This window comes from Temnothorax nylanderi, unplaced genomic scaffold, assembly GCF_030848795.1.
Source record: "Temnothorax nylanderi isolate EJ_2023f unplaced genomic scaffold, tnyl_v1.0 TNYL_tig0088_pilon, whole genome shotgun sequence".
Taxonomy (NCBI): domain Eukaryota; kingdom Metazoa; phylum Arthropoda; class Insecta; order Hymenoptera; family Formicidae; genus Temnothorax; species Temnothorax nylanderi.
Genome location: NW_027249150.1, coordinates 309,327 through 329,745, shown reverse-complemented (window position 1 = coordinate 329,745; position 20,419 = coordinate 309,327). Strand labels below are relative to the sequence as shown.

At 37.0% G+C, this 20,419-nt stretch overlaps 1 protein-coding gene across 3 annotated transcripts; it reads right to left on the bottom strand.

Moving 5' to 3' along the window:
* Positions 1 to 1,550: 1,550 nt before the first annotated feature.
* On the bottom strand, positions 1,551 to 19,734 carry LOC139774799 (solute carrier family 41 member 3). 3 transcript variants are annotated; one of them, XM_071710282.1, is made up of 11 exons: positions 19,311 to 19,734; positions 16,499 to 16,607; positions 14,128 to 14,376; positions 11,062 to 11,181; positions 9,998 to 10,252; positions 7,174 to 7,466; positions 5,615 to 5,939; positions 4,453 to 4,753; positions 4,005 to 4,210; positions 3,467 to 3,615; positions 1,551 to 3,385 (listed from the first exon to the last, which is right to left on the bottom strand). In XM_071710282.1, exons 5-11 carry the CDS (start codon positions 10,248 to 10,250, stop codon positions 3,206 to 3,208), a joined length of 1,707 nt encoding a protein of 568 aa, XP_071566383.1. In that variant the 5' UTR covers positions 10,251 to 10,252; positions 11,062 to 11,181; positions 14,128 to 14,376; positions 16,499 to 16,607; positions 19,311 to 19,734; the 3' UTR covers positions 1,551 to 3,205. The 3 variants fall into 3 exon arrangements, with proteins under 3 accessions (XP_071566383.1, XP_071566384.1, XP_071566382.1); XM_071710283.1 differs by lacking the exon at positions 16,499 to 16,607; XM_071710281.1 differs by lacking the exon at positions 19,311 to 19,734 and having other exon boundaries at positions 16,499 to 17,916.
* Between the last annotated feature and the right edge of the window lie 685 nt (positions 19,735 to 20,419).

The following is a 20,419-nucleotide window of genomic DNA, read 5'->3' as shown; positions in this document are numbered from 1 at the left end:
CATTAAGGATCCGGAGGTTCGGTTGCTTCATCGGGGGGAGTAGTGGGACGCGGGGGTTCAGGGGCCCGATTTTCTAACGAGAAACGTATGCCCAAACTCTGCTCTAACAGAAAGGCTGCAAATTGATTGGCTATCGCACAGTTTTTAGCCAATAAGCTTGCAGCTTTTCTGTTAGAGCAGATTTTACGCATACGTTTGTCGTTAGAGAATCGGGCCCCTGGCAACAGCGTACTAGCGTTTGAAGTAGTGGGAGTGAAGGGGATTGCTCTGATTGGTCGCCGCGTGTATAGTGCGTGCTGCTGTTCACGTCGTTCACGACCGTGGCAGTCTAGCAGACGAAAAATCAAGCAATTTATGCTTTAATAATTAATTTTTCTACGAAATGTGCGGTAACCTTCCCCTTTCTTTCACTCATTTATTTGTAAATTATTAAGTTACATGTGCATATTTTTTTTCCTTATCATTTGCATTTTTTCTTGCACTTATTTCATTCTGAAGGTATGCAATATGTCATTTTCCATAAGAACCTATGTTAAAAAGTACAATTTTTGGAGTAGATTTTTTTCAAAACGGGACGGTGAAAAATTCCCAAAAAATTCACATAATTCTATTTTGCATTCCAGAACAACATATTAAAATTTCATGAAACTGGCTGCATTTTTTTGTAGCGACGGAACCTCCTTCCCTGAGCCGAGAACTCCGCGGTGACGATGGCGACGTACCGTCGCGGTAGAAATAAGAACTCTCTCCTCTCACTCTCTCCAATGGAGAATAAGCGAGAAATGTTGAGAATTGACACGTTGAGAATTCTTGCGTAGTATTTCCAAATAAAAAGATATTTGCTTAAAATAACACTACAGATCACTTCAGCACACTTCGAAAATACTTCGAGTTCTTAAGATTAGCAAGGAATGTACTACGTTCAAGGAGCCTTTACCACTCTTTCCGAGTTGGCAGATCGCGTGTGTTCCCCCCCATGTGTCCCCCCATGATTGGGATCGTACAGGCTTCGTATCACGTTCGTTTTACGGTTGTTTAATAACTGTCAAGGGAAAAGGATTCAACTCGAAGTATTTTTGAAGTGTCCTGAAGTGATCTCAAGCGTTATTTTGTGCAAATATCTTTTTATTTGGAAGTACCACGCAAGAATTTTCAACGTGTCGTTTTCTCGCTTCTGACGTCACGATTCAACATGGCCGCGGTAGGTACCCGGCCTAGTTAGAACTTGATCCGTTCACTGGTTACCGAGATCTCAAAATCTCGGATACTCGCAATAACTCGTCGCGTCGCGTAAAAGAGTCACGGTGCGGTCTCGCTTCGCGTATACTTGGCGCGAGACACTATACCGTGTCTTTTGATGTAAATTCTTATTAAGACTAATGGATTCAGCTTATTTATATTGTTTTCTTGTCTAAAATTATGCTGAGCTCTATCCTTTTAGATTATAATTTCGAATATCTATCATGCTAATGTAAGATTAATACTAATTAGTGTAAATGTTAATGTTCATGATTAAATGTTGCAATAATTAAAATAATCTAAAACACGAATAAAATATATACAGTAAAAATATATTTAAATATTTCAGATACAAATACAATTGCATTTCAAAATAATTTATTCTTAAAAATTTTCATAAATGGTTCGAACAATTCTTCGTGAACGATTTGAGTTTTTGTACAGATTTTGGCACGTTGCACTCTAGCTGCACTATGCTTTTATAACAAGTTTGTTAATACTATGGTAAATCTCCGTAATAAATTTAAGACTATTAAATTCTTAATAAATTTCGAAATATTAAAATATAATTTTAATAAAAATTTTGTCAGTGGTGTGGAGCATTCTCACCACAATTCAACGTGCTGTTTGTGGACGCTCGAAATGCGAATTCCTTAGTATCTTCAAAGAGAAATAATCGACGCAGATTAATTACTTGGCATTGTCTGAGTATTACGTAAGGCGTGTCCCGGAGACCGCGTTGCGTAATTAAATAAGGTGTATGCGTAAGGCTGCGGCGGGGAGCGACAACGCTTGCTTTAATAATATGTAGCTGAAATGTCGCTGCTTTAGTTGAGTTGCAATTGCGCCGTAATTGTACGATTGCGCAATTAAATGGTGGTCCCATTCGCCGTGGTACGTTTCCTTAGGATGAACGCTTTGGGTGTCTCGCAACTTTCAAGATGAAAAAAAAATACAGGAATTCCTGACATTCGGCTCGCTCGCTTTTCTCGTGGCTCCGTTTCTTCACGGCCACGGTTTTATAAACAATGATTGCTATAAGTTAAAACACGCTATCGCAAGTTCGAACACGTCGCGATGCCATTAGCTCATTTCGTGTCGCGACGAGTATTCTTCGTCAAGACGATGCAGCTATTTACAAGTCTTCTAAAACGCTGAAAGACGTCTCGCGGGCGACTGATGGAATTTTGACAAATTAAAACATCTTTCAGATACCTTTCGAACATACGTATTGTTTGCTACTAAATTGACTAGGCTCCTATTTATTTGTAAATGGTTCGTGACACGTTTGGTGGAAAAAAGAAACGTGAAATACGTGCTAGAACTGCTAATCATCATGCTGCTTTGTAATCACCACACTTGTAGTTCACAGCCGGTCACACGTTTGCAGAAACTAACAACTATCTTTCAAAATTATAGTTAACAAATGTATGTATGTGTGATCTGAGTATTTTCCTCATTATATCTCGCTTCTTGGCATTATTTCTGTCGACATGTCTCGTTCGGTTTCGCGAGTCACTTCGAATTATATAACAGTTGCTTTCCATTTACACTCAAGTGATGAGTCACTCAGTTATGTGAGTATTTTATACTCATCAGGTAAGATATGTCATTTTGTATTTACCTGCTTATGGTAAAGTTATCGCATAATAATATAATAGCCTCACTTTTAATGTGAGTTTCTCGATTGTGGATAAAAACTCAGTTGAATCTCACTTGCCAGCATGCAAAAAGAACGTGCATTTAACTGAGTTATGACGTCACAAGTGAGAATTATCTGAGTTTTGATGTAAATGGAAAGCAACTAACGCCACGAAGCAAGACGTTAATTGTTTTGACAGCGCGAAGCACCCAATTCTCTTATCCCGTAATAAGAAAATCAGAAATTGTTAAAAGTTCTCCACGCTATATGTGTGTGATTGTATGCGTGCGATAATTGTAATTCTATCTCAGATTTCCGTTTCGCTTAGTCGAAGCAGTATGGTTGGTTTATCGCGTATATAACGGCGAAAGCTGCCGCCAGAAGTAGCGATCCGCTCAGATCACCTAGTGCCGTCAAGTAGGGGATCGCCGAGTTGTCGGGATCGATTTTGAACCTCCACATCGCATGGATAATTATGTGCGCGACATACAACAGAATTATCACCTGGAGAAAAGAAAAATTTCGTTATGGCTTGTTTCGCGGTTCAAAATCAAAGCAGGATAATTTGTAATTTCGTGGACTTACTTGTATTAAGGAAACAACTAGATAAGAGATTACGAAGTAGGTGTGTAACTTGCAATCGCCCGGATTTAAAGCATCGGCGATGAAGACGAACATCAATTGACCAGGGACCGCCATAGAGAGGAGCAACCTCGCGGTTTTGGCATACGGCGCTGTTTGTAAAGAAAAAAGATCTTTAGATATCAAGTATATTCTAGTATTAAAATGTGTTTTTTTCTCTAGAAATATGGAAATCGGCAAATTACGGCTCTCTAATATATAATAATAATAATTATTATTATGTTATAAATCACATCAGTTAAAATTTTGTTTTCTTTTGTTACATAAGTATTACACAATATCCTCGATTTTGTTTCCCATCCGCAAAGCCTAAAATATTTATTACCTGACCCTTTGCTGATCTTTTACTATAGCTAAACGAGAAAAATCAATGTACGTAGACAAGATGAGAAAATTTATTGTAATTTATTAGATACGGGATTACAGATTACAGATATGTCTAATTGTAATATAATTAAGTTAAAAGTGGAATTATACGTACTTCCTACTAAGAGCGCGGTCCACGGAAACACCCAAATTTTGCCGTACGACGGCAGAATTCCCATGATAGCAGATTGGTGCAACATGGTTGACATTCGAGACGCTTGTACCGATACCAAGTTGCCGCCAATTCCGTTAATTACCGGTTGAAAGACTTCGGATCCTTTAAAAGAGTCGATCGATCTCTCAAGTACTAACCCGCCTCCGCTAAAAATAAGAACAGAAATAAATGAATAAACTGAAAATACAATTATGTGATAAAATTCTTAAATTATAATTATAATTAATTGGTCGACATGGTGAGTTAAAAAATAAAAAAATGAAAATTAATAATATATTAATAACATAATTGCGTAAGAAAGAGATTGACTCAAATATTCGTGAACAAACAACTCGGATAAAATTCCTCGGAAAACTGTAAAGCTTAAAATATTATTTTGACTACTAACCCACTGATCAGGAGGGCGGACAGAATGGGAACCCAACCGGACCTCAATACGGTTCTCGTATACTTGTTCTTCAGCACGATTAAGATCCAAATCGGCAGAAGAAGCACTATAAATAATCCGATAACGACGTACAGCACCCATACTTGGTTGTATACCAGCCTACTGTAAAATTCCGATGCGACGAAGGAGAGAATACTGATGGACACGACGTCGCCGATAGACGCGGCCAGCGGAGTCGCCAGATTGTCCGGGTTCATCTTGAATCGATAGGATATCATGATCACAGCGATCAAGACGAAGTCTATGGAGAAGAGATAATTTTGCCGACAATTTAAAATTCCGCCTATTAAAGTACGTACTACGTACTATATAATAAAAAAGAATTTAAAGAAGGATGCATACTAAATGTCAAATTTAACAGTTTAGGAGTTAGAAAAATGAAGGAACAAGAAGAATATAATAAAATGAAAAGAATTTTCTAGTTTTAAAAATTTAGTTTGCAACAAATATTAATAATATTATATAAAGAAAGAGAGAAAGAAGGAGCAAAGAGAATTATAATAAACTGTTCTTACAATAGATTAACGAAACTGTTATAATAATAATATATTTAACGATTACATGATCGATAACATGATTAAATAATATGACGATCTGCATACTAATGAAATATAAGACCCATTTCGTATACTAGAAATAATTAAAAAGATAGAAAGACAGAAGAATGAAATGTGAAATATTGACAATGAGTAACATAAATCAAGAATTCAGAACGCGATAATGCATGTATGCAAAATGCGTGTAATATTTTCATCGAGAGCGTTCGAACGGAAAAGTTTCAGCAACGGCAAAAAAAGATCCCCGGTAAAAGAGAAATGTAGATAAAGGAAACACGTGCATAAAAAAAGCATTATCTACTATCGAGCATGTCTGTATCATTTATGATCTGCTAACGTGGCTAAAGGAGATAATGTCTATTAATATAATGCACGACTGGAGTCGCAAGCAGCGATAGCAGTCGTTGCTAATGCTGAATTAGCATTCAGCAATAAACGACGGATAGTTACACTTCAAAGGAGTGTCGATTCGTGGGAGATTAGCGCGTAAAAGGTATGCGTTAATCGGCTTAATGAGCATGCCGGCCGGCGAGAGGATGGCTTACCCAAGATAAAGCAGGAACTGGTCGCCGTGCACATGCACGAGACCGCCAGCATCAACGCGTGATTCCACTCGAAGCCGTTCCCGTTGATCCCGCCTACCCCCATGCCGAACAACGACAGGCAGACGGCCGCGACGATTGCCTGGATCTGCACCAGGGCGATGTTCCCGACGATCATCTTGACGATCTCCCGCCGACTGTTCATGTTACCTAAATTCGCTTGGGTGCTCAGCCGCGACGCCAGACACATATCGAGATTACCCTTTAAACCCTGCAGCGACGTGGTCAGGATCAGCAGTTGGGGGACTTCTACGAAAGCGGGCATGTTCTGAAATCGAATACGTCGAGATTAGAATATAGTGTGTGTGAAGCGATATTTTATACGAGGTAAATTTATCATTATTTTAATTGCCATGTAAAACCGAAGAATAGATCAAAGAATGCTGGGCGCATTGATATACACGTATCATATAATAAGATTATACAGAGGGTTATTTATTTATTGTTAATTTTACTTAATTATCATCATTATGCTGATTGATTTTATTTTATTATTTACTATATATCTTGGCAAACTTACGATCCGCAGGTCAAATCCACCGTTTGTTTTTTATGGCCTACGTAATTATTATTAGCCAGTTAGCTCGATTAAAAAGTCTTTACTGTTACTTAGGTTAATTATTTACTGGCGAAGTTACTTATTCGGTGTAATTATTATTATTATTACATTTTCAATTTTTAATCAATAAAAAATTTTTTCTCTTTTGTTATATAAGTACATAATACCTTTAATTTTGTTTCTTGGCCCGTAGAATCTAAAAAAAATTATTATCTCTTCACAGGAAAAACTTGTCAACTATATAAAGTATGGCAAAGGCCAAAGGCAGTGGTTTTAGTTTGCATTAAGAAAGAGGTAATTTAGAAGTGCAAGTGTTTAAGATGCGCAGCATACAATTAATGCGTTTGCTTATTCTTATCATGATACACGTATTATTGATGAGTTGACTCGTCGTAACCGCTCGTTTCAAGATGCTTCAAGCTATTATATGTGAACCCGCGATAAGACTTGATTATTTTGTTCTCAGCTAATCGAATGATTGCGGATAAATTTCTCGATGAAATGCACCTGTAATCTCCGTTTGGAATCTACATGAGGTCGCGGTATTAAAAATGTGAACGGCATTCAAAGTGCTTATGTAATCGCGCGAGTGTTAAGAACGACACCGTGTGTATCCTACGCCGTACGATCGATAAGATGTATCGGAAAATATTGAAGAGCGCATCAATTTCGACACCGTTTCTGATAACAGTAGAAGTAGATCATTCTTCTATCTCGGAACAAATACCTCTATGAAAGGATAACGCAGGAAAAAGATGAAAAGGAGAAAGAAATGAGGATGAGGGGGGGGGGGACAATTGTGATATCCAAGTTTCAACACCTCTTTAAAAGGTTAATGCGGGAAAAAAATGAAAAGGAGAAAGAAATAAGAATGGACGATTGGATTGTGTTATCCGAGTTTCTCCTCCACAATGTGGCGTCTTCTTTGGAGAGAGGTCCTTACCTTCGCAGAGGTGAGGACACGACCGGCGCCGATGGTACCCATACCGGCGATGAAGAAGGGTATCGACACTTGCATGAGCGTGTGGTACCATTTTTCATTTCTAATGTCCTTTCCGCCGTGGATCGGAACGGTTGGATCCTTACGACGTTTGGATCCTTCCTCATCGGGATCCAAGACGGCGTTCGACGAAATCGTGACAATGGAACTGCCGCTGGAGAGAGATCCATTCCCGTTTACTCCGCCGGGCGTGTCTTTCTTGTCCACCTTGTCACCGCCGGATGTCTTCAAGCCGGCTGTCGACGCATCGGTTACATGTTAAGTAAAATCCCGCTCAATGGACAGTTCGCAATGAGTATCCTAAATAATGACCGTGCTAAAATTGAGAGATACGATCAAGTAATTTGTCGCTTCGTTCGGGCACGGTAATTACCGGCTACAAGAATTAAAGGAGTCGTTTGTATAATTTTTCTCTAAAAATGAGTATTTATAAGCTGACATCGTAAAACTCTTTTCTGAACTGTAATTAACTCGTGTAATTAAGACCCGCTCTTGAGTTGATTTTACATGAGATTTAAAGAGAGAAGGAAGGCTCACTGACGATCGGTCCCCTGGTGGCTGTCAACATTTCCGCGCGCCGTCATTTTCGTGTAAACAAACTCGCGCTCCGCAAAGGCATGTAAACGGCGCGAGGCGATTACTGAACGCGTCTTCTGTCCGCGTCGACATTATAAACTGGCGCAAGTTTATGGTACCCGGAATTACGACGGTCGTGCGACGGTCAACGGATAAAAATCATCGGTGAGTTACTTCGCGTTGTAATCGTTGTAATCACTATTGTGCGGCGCAATTTTTTTCCCACCATACTCGCGAGCGATTTGTCACAACGCGATGACGATTTAGTTCGTTCGCTTCCTGTAGGTGCGAAGTAAACATGAGTTTCGTGATGCGAAGCGATACAAACGAGCAATGATGCCGTCCGTCGATTGTGCTATCGGAATTTGTCTGGCTCTAAATGGCACCGCGTAAATTTCGCTTTATCAAATGGCAATATTATAGCGTAAATATATTTTATTGAGAAAATTCTTTCGTAGATATGTCGCAGGGATTTCGTGTAATTTGTTTTTTTTTTTTTTTGCAAAATTGCTCAGAAATTTAAAACTGGGATATTGTGGAATAAATAAAAATTATAAATATAATTTGTAAATATAAATTAATAAAAATTTCAACTCACAATTTCACTGACAGACCTAGGATTTTTCACAATTACTAGTAAGATTGTGTAATCTTTATTTATTTTGTAATATCCCGGTTTTTTATGGATTCTTTAAGAATTTTGCAAAAAAAATAAAAAAAAATTATTCAAAATTTCTGCGACATATATGTATACTATTCCACTACAAAAGTTTGTCGTGTTAGATAAATACGCGCAACATTCATGTAATTTTCACGCTGGCGTCTAAATATATGTAACTATTATTTTTAGTCGAAGGTTACAGCCTATTTGGTGACTAAACATTTTTAATTGCTAAAATAATTTACGCTACGAACAACAAGAAGATAAAAAGTAACAATAACGAGGAAATCACCACGTAGGAGTTGATAAGTAAATATCAAGTTTCAAGTACACGAAATTGTCCGCCTTATAAGGCCCTTGCTCAATGCTACACAGTAAAAAACATTTTGTATTTGTGTTAAAATTTTCCTGTGTAGAAAGTTTTGTGTTAAATTTCTGACACAGTTGTATGTTAATTTAACATATCGTTGTTGTGTTACCTAACTTTTCTATGTTAAATTAATATTAACCATTTTTAAGAGTTAAAATAACACAATTTATATGTAAGTGCATGAATTCTTGGTGATATATTTTATATGTTAAAGTGAACAGATAAATTGTGTTATCTTCCTTTTTATAACAGTTACTATGTGTTAAATTGACATGATTCTTATGTTATTCATCATAAAAAGATCGAGATACTTCTCTCAAATGTTAAAATAACATCTTATCTTAATTACATTTAACATTATAGAGATGTCAATTTAACATAAACTTTGAATTCTGATAGCGTCTAAATGTTAAATTTTTATGTTAACTACATATTATGTTTGTTATTTTTTTACATATTTGCTTTATGTTAAATTAACACAAAAATTTGAGTGGATAAATTGGGACATGTGAAATGTGTTAAATTTAACACAAAATTTTTTACTGTGTAGGTGATAGCGATAGCAATAGCGACAAAATTTTCAACCTATTGGAAGCCGTGTATCAATACTGTAGCTTTGTCGGTAATTTTGTCGCTATCGCTATCGCTTTAGCATTGTGCATCCAGCTTTACAACGAAATTCACATTAGGTTGTATTGCTTCAATAATATTTACTTTTCCGTTGAACTTGTTCCTTGGTTTTTCGTCGCTAATCGTACTTTTCGCGCGGAATGAAAAGCTTCGAGCGCACGCCTCATGAGAAATCGAAACTCTGTGTTTTATAATTCTATTCAAATAAATTCGAACTTCAATGCCGCGAACGCGGATGCAGTTTTTATCTTCATTCGCGGCGATCGAAACCGATCGATACCATTATTGACGTAAGAATTTATGTACCGTAAGATATTTATGGTAAGCTGAGCAACGATTTACGACGTTTAAGCCGAACGCTTGCTATGCAAACTTTTCAACAGTTTTTTTTTATCTTTCCTCCGTTAATGTCGCGCAAGACTTTCGGAATTAGCATTTAATCATTTAATCGCATAAACATGGTCACGCGTGCGACGTTCGGGTGCGCGCACATTCGAGTTCGACCGCGTTGATCACGCGACTTTCCTTACCGGCGACTTTCTTCACGAAGACAGGCTCCGGGTTAATGTCCACGCTCAGCTTCTTGTCACTGATCTTTTCGATGTTGTCGAAATTCAGCGCATAGTTGTCCATACCGTTCGTTGAGCGTATAGTGAAAGCTTGGTCCCTGACTCTTCTAATGTCGTTCGCCCTGTCATCGTTGTTCCCGTTGCTGTCTTTTGACGTGAGACCAGTGCCGTTCTTCGACGTCGGATCAATCTCCGAGTCCCGAAAAGCGACCATATCTGAAAGACAAGGATTCAATTAAGCGGATGCCTCATTCCGATCTTTATTCGAGATCTTTGCAATATCCCAGATTCAATGTTTGCATTGTTTGCAACGAATCGTACAAACAGAGAAACGTAACGGTTTCCGAAAAGGCAGGTAATTTAATTATTATTAAGTTATAATAAAACTTGAAAATTGACGTAGTTAATAGATTATAATAATGTAGTAGAGCTGTGACGGATTATAATAATTGATTATAACATTGATGGAAATTAATGCATTGTATATGTAATAATTTACAATTATAGAGTTAAAACTGTATTACAAATATAAAACTGCAATTATAAAAATTACAGATTGGATCGTGATATTTGCACGTCGTAACACTTGTTTTCTTATTCTAATACATCGATAAATAGAGTTCCTTTAAATGTATCTTTTTTAGACTTTAAATATGACTTCTATCTCTTTTTTTATCGCAAGTGTCCACTTGTCATTTCATTTGCCTTCGTTAAATATGTAAAACTGCGAAACCAGGAAACATGAAAATGAACTCGATCGTGAATAGAAGTCATATTTAAAGTCTAAAAAAGATACATTTAAAGGAACTCTATATTTATCGATGTATTAGAATAAGAAAACAAGTGTTACGACGTGCAAAGATCACGGTCCAATTTGTAATTTTTATAATTGCAAAAACGAGGTGAAACAACGCGTGATTTTATGCGGTTAAATTTTGGAGTTCTCCAAAGATTTCTCGGTGCGATTCCTTTTCTTCATGCATTCATATTACAGAGAATGAAACTCAATATATATATATACATACCGAATTCGCTGCTGGCCTACGGTGTTGTAATAGTCCGTTCGGCAGAGGTTGATCTTAGGATCAACCTGCGACAATCTCACGTCGGATCGGCCTGTTTCCGCGATCTTCGACCTACAAAAACTGAAAATACGCAATTTATAGATCATTCAGGATATCTGGAAAACTGTTTGCCATATTACAGTCGGGTAATCAAATAATTTGCGCGCGAGAACTCGCGTATTAGCGATTTATAATATCGTTATCGCGACTATCGAAGCCACCGCAATTGCATATCTAGTCGAGACCATCGCGCTTATCAGGGAGAGGAGAGGAAAAAAAGAACCGATTAACGGCGGGGGTGCAAAAGTGCGAAGACAGGAGAAACGGAGGTCAGGAATTCGAGGCTCGCGATTACGCAAGCGCATCGTTCGCACGCGTATTTCTTCGGAATGTAATGAATTAGACATCGTGAGATTTTCGAGCTTGAATCCGATCCGCGTTTTTCGAGAGCGCGGAAACCCGAGAACTCGCCGCGCGCGCGCGCGCGCGCGCGCTCGCCGCGGAACTCTCCGCAGGCGTATAAAATCGATAGTTCAATATAAACCTAATCGTTTGCCGACGCCGGACGCGTAATTCGTAACCAACGAGAACGTCCGCCAGACAGAAGCAATCGATACCTAATCATGACTAACGGTTTTACCTCGTGTGCTTGCACAATATGAGTTATGAGCCGTCCGTAAAAATAGCCGCAGGTTTATCGCATATTTCTACCTGTTGAAACTATTAGGCACGAAATTTGAACGCCGTTAAGTTAAGAATCCTGTAACAAGAGTAAGTAAATAATGACTAACATGCGATAAGATAGAATAAATAAATACTGACATTTTTGATTATCGGGATTTAATTCCTAATAGTAATTTTTATAAATTATATATATTTTGCTTTTATGCCTTAAAAATTCTGTGTATATTCGTGCGCGTAAGATTGGTAAGTATAACAATATAACACTTATTATTCATTAATCGAAAATCCAAAAGTTTCCTTGTCTACGATCCTTGAACTTCGATTCTCAAACAGGAAATTTAAACGCACACGATTAATTATTATAATTAAAAAAATGTACATATATTAACTTCAGCAATATTTATTTCTCCAGATACAAAAATCTTAAAAAAATTGCGTACACACGTCATATATCAAATTTCTTCTGTTCTTTCATTTCGTTTCCCTCACACGTGTCTTTTAATAAGGAAAGATTGTTGGAGTCTTTTTATGCAACGCTCGACCTATCTAAACGCATCATTGCTTATCAGACAATATTTGTTGATGGCTGAAGTAGCCGAAGTAGTTTTCCTTTAACAAACCTTTCTTTTAATCATTGATATTTCTTAATAGTATATCTCCGGTATTTGATAGCGATAACCGTGACTGGTCAAGTCGTTGCTCCGACCGGCGCGGGCGCGGCGCGACGGTCTCGGTGCTCCTGACACTTCGTGTGTAACGCAATATGCAGAATCAGCGGGAGCGTCGCGACTTAATCTGATCGCACGTTTGGGGTGATGGAGGCAACCGAAGCTCTCTCGCGTTCGCAACTTAATCTGATCGCACGTGTCGCGGGAACTGAATTACGCGTGCGTGCGCGGAAAAGGGACGCGTGCACCTTTTGCTACGTCTGCCCACAAAGGGTCTGCAGTTTTTCGATCCTCGCAAAAATCGAGGAGAAGTCCGAGTTAGATCGACCGAAGTGAATTGTAAATGAAATATAAATTACGAAATGAATTATAAATAGCAGAAATAATAGGTAACAAAAAAATACGATAATTAATACTATTAAGTAGTATAGATTAATCTGTGGGAAAACTCTTTATATCTTTGTATTATGTATCTGCCATTTATTTTAATAAGCGAAATAAATAAACGTTGACTTAATTTTGATAGATTGCTTATTACGTTGTTGTATTTACAAACTTAAATAATTGATGTTCACTGAATTGAGCTTGATAGATCGCTACCTCTAATTTTACATTAATAATTTATTTCAACATGTATGTGTGTTTTTGTAATTATAACTTTATACATGTAATTACGACTGTTTCTTCCGTATAATTATATGAATTAAATATAATGCTCATATAATTGTGAATAGTGATTTAATTTTGCGCTAGATCAGGCGTTTCGATTGAATACGTATATTTATCAATCACTTCACACTATTATCGTGGCAAATGCTTTTCATGATATGATACTATATTATAATTTTATTCGATAACATTCTCTCGCAAGAGAACAAACAGTATTCATAAACAGATAAATAATATCTTTCTACTTTAGACTTTGTTCAAGATAATTTGCGCGCTGAAAATTGCGATATCTCGCGAGATAATCGTTTCGTACGCGCATTCTTTGCATAAATTATTCGTTATTCGAAATTTGCGAGCAGCTTCTCCATTTTGTCGTGTCCCTTCATGAAGTCATTAATATTAATTATTAGACAAGGTGCATTATTGCAAAAGAAAGTACAGTTACAATGTGCATTTTGAAAAGGCTACTAAATATTAATTTGCAAGTTAGACTTCGTTTATCTTTACTGGCTTTCAAGAATTTTCGCAACTAATTACTTAGTTTTTGTATCTATTCGGATATTTTAGAACTTTAAAAGCGTCACAAATTGTACAGCGCAAATCTATAGTGAAAATCTATAGTGAAAATCTATAGTGTATGTGACCTAAACTATAGATTTTCAGTACTGGCAGTGAATATTGAAACGCAGCTTTAGCTCGTCTTATATTTATTTCAAATTTATAGAAACTCTGATATTTCTTTTTATATACCAAAGTGATCGCAAATAATTCATTTGTTCGGTTTTTACTGTACAGATAATGAATTTCGGGTACATTTGCAAGCGTTAAGTTTATTTCCTTCCAGGATTAAAGCATGAAAATCTCTCGATTATATTTATCAATGATCAACCGTCTATCTGATTGTCCGGACTTCGTGATAACTCAAACAACAAAGCTCTCGGGATTATACCAAGTGCAGATAAAAATAAAAGAAAGACTATATATGCAGATACAGATGGTTACTTACGTAGAAAGCTCACATCGAATCTGCGCCAGCGTGTCGAAGTTCACCGATGTAGCCCTCGTTCCTAGAGACTCCGTTGACTTTGAGGACGGTACAAGCGGTCTGGATGACGGCCCCGGTACCGATTCGCGAGCGAATATCCCGCTGCCCGGAAGTTCGACGCGCGTTCTTCCGCGAGACTCACGTGAAGCCGCCCGCGAGCACAAGTTCGAGCACTCCGTTAGGATTTCCAGCGTTGTTAAGTGTCGCGCACTGAGACAAGAAAGGGCCCCCGGTGTGCCCGCGTGTTAGATTTTCGGTGCGCACGGCGGTGTCCGTACGTGTGTCGCGCGCGGTTCGGCTTGACTGATAAAAGGAAGCCGCCGCACGATTGTCAGTACTCCTACTTGTACTCAGGCGCTCGTGCGTCTACCTCGTCGTGTCGACGTATGCACGTGCGCTATCTCGTCGGCGCGGGTAGGTGGGAGCCCGATTCTAAGGCGAATCGCGTATGCTTAAAGATCGGTTCGCGAGCAGCTGTCGGAAATTCATCGAATTTCCCCACCTGACTTTCGGCGCGGGGGATCGCCGACCGAAGTTCGAGTTCCCGAGGAACGGAATGTTATCGAGAATTACGGGATTCACGTTGAGATGCATTTACACAATTCTATGGAATCCGGATTTTCTCTTCTAGGAGGAAAAATTAATCTAATGAATTATTTAACGCGTTGCTCGCGACTTTTACGTATTTTATCGCGCGCGCCATAGGACTTTCGTTATCGCGTATAATGATAAAATATTATGTAATATAATTAACACATTGTTCGGCCTTTTGGTGAGTTGCTGTAGTTTTCTTTTTATTACATGACTCTTACAAAGATATTTTTCAGATATCGATCATTTGGTCAGTGTTTCCGACAATTCTAATCGGTAAACTTGCCAATGGGCATTTAGAACGTTGTGACACATTATTGTTATTGCTGAGGATGGCTCGAATAGAGCCGAAATGTACTGTATTTTGAAGAATAAATCTAATGATTGACATCACGCACTAAGATCCGCGTTCGACCCTGATAGCCCTTTTTTCTTCAATTTTTGAATTTCGAGGGTCTACTAGTAATTTATTTAATGTAATTAAAGTTTATCTTTATGTGACGGTGATAAATAGCGCGCTTTTTACTTTACTTTGTTGTCCAGCTATTTATGTTATCCAAAATTTTATATTAGTATTTATTTCTTACAAGTATTTTAAAATGTTTGGACAATGTTGGTCATTAGCGACCATTATGGCAGCCAACGGGTTAAATAGAATTTTCTTACACTGCGAGACATATGGCGCGTTAATGTTTGCACAGTAGAAAGCATTAAAAGGATTATTGATCCTTGAAGTGAACTATCAATCGAATCTCGGTGACAGTTTATCCGTAAAATTTGTTAAAGTCATTTCTCCCTCGGAAAAATAATTTGGTGTATAATTCACGTATATTTTATAGAAATTATTTAAAATTAACACAAACGACATTAATAATTCAGTAACATAATAATACATTATAAACGACATTAATAACACAGTAACATAATAATATTATGTTACTGTAATTTCTCAATGAAATTCTCGTCATTCTTCCATAATGAATTTAAGATCGATCAATAACTTTAAGCGTAAGGTATGCAATTTCATTATTTAACGAAAGTTGAAAATAGAAGGAAACTGGTTACTATACACTATTAATAAACTGAAAACTCATCAGGCACATTAACAAAGTATCGGAAATACCGATGAATTATGATCATTTAAACGTACATTTTTCCACTTCGTCAATGAATAATCTGAAGTTCAATCAATTAGATTTAATATCAAGATTTATTGTTAGATCGCGCACTATTACTCACAATCAGTCACTTAATGCAAATCGCTCATCATCAGTATTCCTTTCGTTGACGAATCTCATTCTCAAAAGATACGGATATTCGTACACAAGATTTTTATGTTTTGCAGTATTTGACCTTTTAAAACGTTTTATAGGAAGATCCTTGTTCCAGACCTTCAACTCTTAAAAGAAATATTTTCAACGTCCGTCGACGACTTGTGTGCTTGACATGCCCGAATCGCGTGCCTTCAATTATCATTGGCAGTTGATATCGTATGCCGAGCACGTAAACCTTTTATTACCCTGCGACGACGAACGGCGTTGATGATTATTATTTAAGTGTGACGTAAGCGACGTCGAACGGTTTGCGTCACGGCGAATCGTTTAATCGGGTTTTAAGGTATTTACTTCGAGACGACCGTCAGTGCACCGCGAAGAGTGAATCACGCGTCGATTTGTGCACTGTTCACACACGCGACGCGAAGTTAATATTTTTAAAGAACGAAATAAATAGAAATACTGACCTCTCGCTTGACTAGGACTTCACGACGACGGCGCTTGGCGAGACTGAAGTTGCAAGGAGGATTCAGTTGAGATGATGTAGCTGCTACGAGCGACGAAAGAGAACTAAGCCTTTTAAGAGTTCAGAGGGATCGAGTTTAGTTTGTTGAGAAGAAGGGAGTTTCTTTATAATAATAACTCATATTTACGTAGACACGACGAGTCGAAATACTAGCGATCAGTGCATTTGTGAAGTCTTTTCTAAAAGAATTGATATAATAGACGGAAAAAGCACCCACACAAAGGAAGTGTATACAGTGTATAGAAAACTTATTTAGCAGAAAGCTTGTTTGTTTGAAAGATTCTAAGGAAACGTTGAAAGATTGACAAAGGATGATTTTTTTTAATTCCCAGAAAAAAGGACGGTAATTTTATTTCCTTTGACGTATACGCATATTTCTTTGTACAATTAATAAATTCTGGTTTCCTCAAAATATGTTCTTTGTCAGATCTTAATAAGAAATTAGAATAAGGAAACGAAATTTTTACTTTTAATAATTGAAACTTGTTATTAGTAATTATATTAATATTAAAGTTAGAATTAATAACAGAAAATTTTTAAAAATTTGGAAATTTTGAAAGAAATTGGAAGACAAAGGACTGCATGTTTTGTCGGCGGATTCAAATTCACTAAACTGCATGCTTTGCTGTTTAGTGAATTTTTGAGCAAAAAGTACGTCTTTTATGTATCAGTTTCAACTTTCCAATTTTCAATTTTTGAAACATAAACATAATAGCATTATGTGTATGTATACGTATGTGTATGCTCTATTGTGCTCTATTATTTTCCTACCATATTCGACCCATGGCAGGTAGCCTTATTTTTACTCTATTCAATCTGATATACCTTTATTAGTTTTGCAATTTTTTCAGTAAAAAGAGTTCCCAAAAAAGAATTTAAAAGAGAAATATTCTTTAAACATTACTTTCAGATAAAAATCTCTTTTTATCTTCTTTTTATCTTCTGAAGAGAGATGTTTAATTCCTTAGTTATAGGAAAGATTTTTGGATCTTCCGAGAGCGTTAAAGTTTTGAGCGAAAGGCACGTACAAGTTGTGAATAAAAACGTGCTATAAATAATAATAAATCACCAAAAAGTACTATGTCAGAGTGTTGTGGTACGTGACAAGCACGTCACCTCGCATATACATAGTACATACGTTTACGTTAACTTCAAGTCCGCTCGTTAATCAACGTATACGCCCCAACTTTCCGCGTGTATGTCCCATGAATATTGTATCGGCCGTGACGTCGGCTACGCGATCGGCAAACCGGACACGCGAGCGCAAGGTTTTATGCAAGACTCTCACGGCTCTCGTAACAGTCAAAAACGAGGAAACACCGCGTGTCCGAGCGTCGCAGAGACGATCGTGGATCATCTCCACGCGTAATTACACGTCTGCGATTACGAGCGTGTCGTCATCCGGCGACGGTGACGTTTTGGCCCGCGAATGGTCATTAATGACAATTACACTTGTCGAGTTTCGACTCACAATTTTGATTGACAATCATATAGCTTGACCGGAATGAAGGAACGCAAGTTAGAAAAAGAACATCTTCCAGTGTGAGGTAAATAATTTTCGTAAATAATAATCTTTCGTGAAGGCCATGTATTATCAAAAGTTATTAATGATAACTTCAGTATTGATACGGTCTCTAATAATAGATTTTAATTATTATCATAAAAGTTAACTTTGTTTCCTCGTTTTAATTTCCTGTAAAAATTTAATAGAAAACATATCTCGAGGAAATAAGAAATTATTGTTCAGAGAAAAACCACACATGTACGTCAGAAGAAAATAAATTTTAGTAAAAACTCTGGAAATCCGAGGGAAAATCCGTCGATCAAATGACACTAGTTTCTGTCATATATCCGTATAATAAAATGTTAGGTAATAAAATTTTCCTACAAATAATATCTATAATGCGAACACCTTGTTGCGGCTTTGTGCCCTATCGTTATTTATGTTTGATCAACCATGATCTCTCGTTGGACGGAGTATAGTAAAATTATTTCATCTATAAATTACCCATGAAAATTACCTGTGAATTAGTAGAGCCTAATTTTATATAATTTTCTGCAAGAAAAAATTACTCTTTTTTTCAAATTAAAAAGTATGATAAGTTGTTTACACGTCGCAAACGTTTGGAATTATGTAATATAAATGCATGGTAGTTTTGCTTGTAGGATATATAGTATTTGAGATAAGATCTGCATATACGTAACGAAATAAGTACTTTTTCCGATTAAAAATAGGAATTTCCCTCAATAATTACTATTAATTACATTCTTGGAGACTACGTTCGGCGAGAAATACACATAATCCACATGCAGCGAATATGAATTGACTTATCGACTGACTATTAGAAATTATAATCACTATCCTGACGAACTTATTTAGTAAGCAATATCGCATGCGCATACATTTGCAATTAATTGTATTAATCGTTGTACCCGTCGTACGTTGCTCGTCGAACCGTTCGATTCGCGATGAATGCTAAAAGCTATTTCATCTAACGTGCTAGTATTTTAATTATTAAAAGATATCGATTGCGATAAAGGAATGGTGAACGGACGTGATGTTGCTGCGTGATCTGAAATCTATAAAATCGTTGACTCGTTGGTATTCATGAATCTTATCACGAATCTTTTCAATCGTTAACGATATTGTCAAATATTGCGGGGAAGAATTTTTAGATAAACAGATAAACAGATTTTGTTCACGTTGAATCTTATTTGCTGCGACTGTTATTTAAAGAAATGAGTTCACTAACCGGGACTGCACCGGTATCGATCCTCGGCTACAATTGCAAGGTGACTCAGATATCCGTCTGGAGAACACATCCTCTCACACGCTCATCGCACAACGCGAAGAATAATTTTTCGCGTAACATGCCGAATAAAACCGAATACACGATAGCGTGAGACTCAAAACGCGTGAATCACAGTGATTGATCGACGGCATTACACTTACTGGTGCTGTCGAGCCGATTGATTCGTGAGCAAATAATAATAAACCGCGAGCCAGCTCAGCTGTTTATCGTAATTTCCGAGTCATTCGGAACATTATAGCTTCGCGTTTCAAGAAATACACGAATTTGCGATTGATGAATTTTAATATACATACTCCACAAAATCTTGGAAATTTTTTAAAATAATTATTGAATTTACAAAATCTGGGAAGTTTTTTCCAATAATTATTAAATGGAAAATTCTTAGTATGATTTATCTATCAAGTTTTATTAGGGTTTCTAGTATTAAAACTTTAATTACTTTATAATATTTTTTAGGTTTCGACGAAGAGAGAAGTATTAAAAGTCTTTTCAAATTAATAAAGCTGCAGTAAATATAAACAGAAATAAGTTTCGTGGACATTTGAGACAGGTGGGACTTCGATGAAAATTACGAGAAATATCTCTGCTTCACTGCCGATGATTCGCACGTATGCGCATGACTTATGAGACACTTTACAATCGTATTTATCGAAGGAAAATGAGCCCGGGGTATTCACCGGAATTATCGTCGTCTAGAGTGTGCGATAAAGCAGTTGTAAAATTTGTTTACACTGTGTAGCATTCGGCGTGGCAAGCTACGTAAACGAAAAAGGCGATATGTACGACACTTTCGCAATAGTGATATAAAAGATTTTCAACGGCGATAAACGTCGACAACATCAAGAGTAGTGAACCGTTAATTATATTATCTGAATATTACTCTAATTAATGAGAAATACGTGTTCTGTTAATCTTAAGTATCTCACTCGGACATGGTAATTGGTAATATTCATGTTCTTCTAAATAATCATACACAATTAAATTACATAGTGCTACATTCCTGTATTTTATCTCGGAATTATTGCAGACACTCGAAATTCCGCTGCTTC

What these genes read in the sequence shown, in the direction of transcription:
- LOC139774799 (XM_071710282.1), bottom strand. Translation starts at nt 10,250, where the DNA reads ATGGTCGCTTTTCGGGACTCGGAGATTGATCCGACGTCGAAGAACGGC. An exon ending in GTGTCCTCACCTCTGCGAAG is followed by an intron (nt 5,940 to 7,173) that starts GTAAGGACCTCT and finishes ATTCGATTTCAG; the next exon opens with AACATGCCCGCTTTCGTAGA. An exon ending in TCCGCCCTCCTGATCAGTGG is followed by an intron (nt 4,211 to 4,452) that starts GTTAGTAGTCAA and finishes TCTTATTTTTAG; the next exon opens with CGGAGGCGGGTTAGTACTTG.